The 4,579-nt window shown below is 45.6% G+C and overlaps 1 protein-coding gene across 1 annotated transcript; it reads left to right on the top strand.

The window, feature by feature from the left end:
• The first annotated feature begins 2,304 nt into the window (after positions 1 to 2,304).
• LOC123158666 (GDSL esterase/lipase APG-like) lies at positions 2,305 to 4,334 on the top strand. The gene is made up of 5 exons (XM_044576571.1): positions 2,305 to 2,545; positions 2,838 to 2,968; positions 3,435 to 3,656; positions 3,734 to 3,986; positions 4,069 to 4,334. Exons 1-5 carry the CDS (start codon positions 2,305 to 2,307, stop codon positions 4,332 to 4,334), a joined length of 1,113 nt encoding a protein of 370 aa, XP_044432506.1.
• Positions 4,335 to 4,579: the final 245 nt, after the last annotated feature.

Here is a 4,579-nt window from a genome sequence, read left to right as displayed (position 1 = left end):
AAAAAAAACCATAGCCACATAAACGCTGACGCGTGGATGCCTATTGGTCCCGGTTGGTGCCACCAACCGGGACCAAAGGCCCTCCTGCCTGGGCTCAGGGGACAGGCCACGTGGAGGCCCTTCTGTCCCGGTCCTGGATTGAATCTGGACTAAAGGGGGGAGGCATTAGTACCGACCCTTTAGTCCCGGTTCACCAACCGGGACTAAAGGCCCTTACCAACCGGGACAATAGGCCCTTTTTCTACTAGTGTACTAAAGTATGCCCACCAAAGATATCATAACTAATACTAAAGTCTATCAACCAAAGCTATCACAAACTAGACCAGGTAAACAACTGAAGTAAACTATAGCATGAAAACATATAAAGCATAACAACAAGTAAACTGAATAAAAAAACTATCACAATCCTCACAACCATCCACGGGCTAAACCACAAACCCCTAGCATATCCCCGTGCCCAAGATGCTTGTACCAATCTTCATCCTATACTAATCCAAAGTTGGTGAGTGTTAATGTGTTATGTTGATAACTTCGACTTGAAAAAACCAATGTGTGAGGCTAAATATGAACTATGTCCAATACTGAGGACGCGCCTATTCGAATAGATTTAAGACTCTGCAGAGTTTGTACAATTTACCCACACCATGGATAATGCGTCCAACAAATTCGGTTTGCAACATGGTCGTCCTACCGTATCACAGACATCCCCGTAGGTACTCCCAGAAAAGGGAATATGGGTCCCTACCACTCAGTGGCACAACTAATCCACGACGGGATTTAATAGTTAATTCTACTATAGCCTTTTCCAATCCAGGCCCTCGAGGTTTGGATTTGCAATCCTTGTTCCATGGATACTAGCCATCCAACCTTCCCTACTGTGATATGCGTAAATGACATAACTGTATCCCCATGATAGGCATTCCCATGCATGCAAATGTGGTCGCACAGGTTGGTTCGATTCGGTGGCACAATGACTCAATCTAGCTGATGGAGGAGTTTGTTATTATAATTTCCAATTATTACCGTAATTGTGTTCTACCTGCACTATTAGTCTAGCACAATAATAATAATAGGCAATAGTATAACAACCTAACTCCGGCGAGCGCAAAGGAGGAATACATACCGTGATGCCTCACAGAACACTCTAGGCCACTGCACGGCGGTTTTCGTGGAAACGCGACGACGCCGAGGCATAGGTGCATCGAAATCATCGAATTATATCAACATTAGATCTTGTTTCAAAGTTCTCGCCGCGACAAATTTTTTGTGTGAAAACTAATTTTGAATTGGACCAATGGTTTTAGCTACAAAACATTTTGAATTATGAAATGAGAGAATTTAGGATGACATCAGCTGTTTTGTGCTCAAATGCATGCATACATGGGCATGTGGAGAAGACTGCGGGAACTATTTATGCGAGTGATAACTTTGATGAAAATAAGATGATAACTTACATACCACAAGCGTGATATCTTATGTAGCCTAAATGTGATAACTTTTGACATAAAAACTCATCCAAACACACAAACATGGGATTTAGTTTTGAAGATCTCGCGGCGGTGATTTTATTTCACGAAGACGAATTTTGAATTGGACGAATGGTTTGAGTTACAAAATATTTTGAATTTTCAAAATAGGAGAATTTAGGATGACATCACCTTTTTTTTACTCTAGTGAAGATGGGTAACATGATAACTTACATAACACAGGCGTGGTAACCTATGCAGCCTAGGCGTGATAAATCCTGAGCCGAAAAAATCTCATTCAAACACACCAACACGAGCTTTAGTTTTGAAGATCTCGGCGCGGTGATTTTACTTTATGTAATCGGATTTTGAATCGGATGAACGATTTGAACTACAAAATATTTTGACTTTTTGAAATAGTAAGATTTAGGATGACATCAGATTTTTTTTGTCCTCTTGTCCATGCATGTAATTTATGTGTGGCGTACGAGAAGCAGTCTAAGAGATGCATACATATAATTAATGGGAAAGATGGACGTGATTGTTTGTTAAGCTTACAAGCATAACAATTGATAGTTATTGTGGTCTAATAAGTCGATGATCTCCCTAGAGAGAGAACGATGTTTATTAAATCCTCTTCCCGTCTCAGTGGTCCATGAGCAGGCAAATTGATTATCGAAGGGAGTGACACCACAGAATTTGGTAAACCAAAAGAGCTAGCTAATCATACGCGCGTGACGGTCGAGCTCTTTAAATAGCCATCGGCCGATCTTCACACCCAACCCTAGCTGATACACTGGAGCCATAGCTAGGAGGGTTTTGGCAGTAGTTAGCGGCCATGGCGAACAATAATGTCGTTTCTCTGCTGGTTTGCTTCGTCGCCTTGAGCCTCGCCACCTCGGCGGCGGACCGCGAGCTGGTAAACGCTGTGTACGTGTTCGGCGACTCGCTGGTGGACGTCGGAAACAACAACTACCTGCCGGCGCCGGCGCCCAAGGCGACCCCGCCGTACGGTATGGACCTCCCCGGCAGGCTCACCGGCCGCTTCACCAATGGCTACAACCTCGCCGACGTCATCTGTGAGTATAGATAGATATATGTTGTTAACGGTGACTCCAAACCGTGCAAACTCTTGGCCCCGTTAATGTACGTTGAAGGATATACTGAATGACGGCGCGCCGGCCGGAGAAACCCAATGAAAATTTACTATGAAGCGAACCATATGTACGGCAATCAAAGTAGCGAGAGCTTGATCACTTTAAAGTTCAATGCCATGCATGCATTAGATAATGCCCACGTGTGGCGAAGCAAAACTCTGAACTAATTACTCATATATATATGCCTTCTCATATACTATCTATGAACTTGCAGCACAACGCCTGGGGTTCGAGACGAGTCCCAAGCCCTTCCTCTCCATGGGGCGGTCCGAAAGAACACTACTGGGACGCTGCAAGATCGGCGCCAACTTCGCTTCTGGCGGATCCGGCATCCTCGACACCACGGTACCTAATTATGTACTCATAAAATGAAATAAATTTTGCCACATATGATAATAACGTCGTGAGTTTGGTCTTACACTCTTCACCCTAAACCCTAAACCAAAGAAGACTTTCATAAACAATTTTTTTGAGAGGTAGCTGCCTACTTGTTGTGCGTGAGGAAGTGTCCAACCAAAATTATATGAACTCGAAATACAATGCATATCAGCCATTTATATCTGTTGCTTATACTCCCTCTGTAAACTAATATAAGAATGTTCAGATCACTAAAGTAGTGATCTTAATGCTCTTATATTAGTTTACGGAGGGACTACTGATTAATTAAGCTAGAGCCATAAGAATGAGCAATTCTCCGCCAAAATCTGTGATTTTTTCTTTAGAGTTTGCAACTACCTTGGACACATAGCCTCTAGCAGAACAACCAAAAGATTAGTTGATTAATTTCATGTGTATAACACGATGCATATAGGGAAATGGCACACTGACGATGCGGACCCAAATCAAGTATTTCAAGAGAGTGGCGGACAAACTGTTTTGCTACCCAAGTAAGTGGGATCGCCTGGCGCGGTCCTTCTTCCTCCTGAGCGGCGGCGGCAATGACTTCTGGGCCTTCAACGCGTCCATCGACACCCCCAATGCCTACATCGCCAGAATGGTCTCCACCTACATCGAGAAATCCAGGTATATATATGTGCATCCCTCATGAGTTGTTGCATGTACACGAGATTTTTGGTGAGACGCCGCTAAATGAAGACATATGTATGGTAGATGTTGTATGACGCGGGATTGCGCATGGTGGGTATTCTGGACGTGCCGCTGATCGGGTGCACTCCCGGGTCTAGGGCCGGCACGCCCACCAGCGAATGCAACTCTGCCGCCAACTCCCTAGCACAGGGGTTCAACAGCCTTCTGAGGACTGAGCTCACTAGCGCCGCCACGGCCAACATGACGGAGCTCAAGTACTCCATCGCGAGCAACTACAATATCATCAGCGACATGATAGCCAACTCCCTCGTTGCCGGTATGATCATGTATGGCACCTAACAGTGACTAGACTTAAGTACTAGTAACGAGTTTGTTTTCATGATACGATAATGGAACAGGGCTGAGAGAGGTGCAGACGGCATGCTGCGGCGCCGGGAGGTTCAAGGCAGAGGTGATGTGCAGCGGGCCGAACACGACGGCGTGCCCCACCGGGGAGCACGGCGAGTACATGTTCTGGGACATGCTGCACCCCACGCAGGCCACCTGCGAGCGTGGCGCTGTGGCCATCTTCTACGGCGACGTTCCAAAGTACGCCGAGCCCGTGAACTTCGCCACGCTGGTGGGCGAGGAAGGCTGCAGCCTGCAGATGGCCGACGACGAGTAAACGTGATATAACCGTCAGCCTCAAATAATGGAGTACCAGTTTGCATGAAATGCCGCGTGGTTGGTTTGCTAGCTCTCGATCGATAGATCCGCGCTATATATAGCTGCGAGCTGTACGCGATATCTCGTACTGTGTCTATGTTAACGTATAATCTGTCCTTGATTATGTGTGTGGATTCAATGAAGAAGCGGTCGACGGCCATACTGATTAATTCATGAATGCGTGGTTTTCCTTTTCTATTTGTG

Source organism: Triticum aestivum, chromosome 7B (genome assembly GCF_018294505.1).
Source record: "Triticum aestivum cultivar Chinese Spring chromosome 7B, IWGSC CS RefSeq v2.1, whole genome shotgun sequence".
Taxonomy (NCBI): domain Eukaryota; kingdom Viridiplantae; phylum Streptophyta; class Magnoliopsida; order Poales; family Poaceae; genus Triticum; species Triticum aestivum.
Note: the sequence above shows the minus strand (reverse complement) of the source record. Positions and strands in the feature narration are given on the sequence as shown.

Excerpts from the sequence above, each read along its gene's own strand:
- LOC123158666 (XM_044576571.1), top strand. The coding sequence starts at position 2,305 with ATGGCGAACAATAATGTCGTTTCTCTGCTGGTTTGCTTCGTCGCCTTG. Across the intron at positions 2,969-3,434 it reads CCGGCATCCTCGACACCACG|GGAAATGGCACACTGACGAT; the intron begins GTACCTAATTAT and ends CGATGCATATAG. Across the intron at positions 3,987-4,068 it reads AGCCAACTCCCTCGTTGCCG|GGCTGAGAGAGGTGCAGACG; the intron begins GTATGATCATGT and ends ATAATGGAACAG.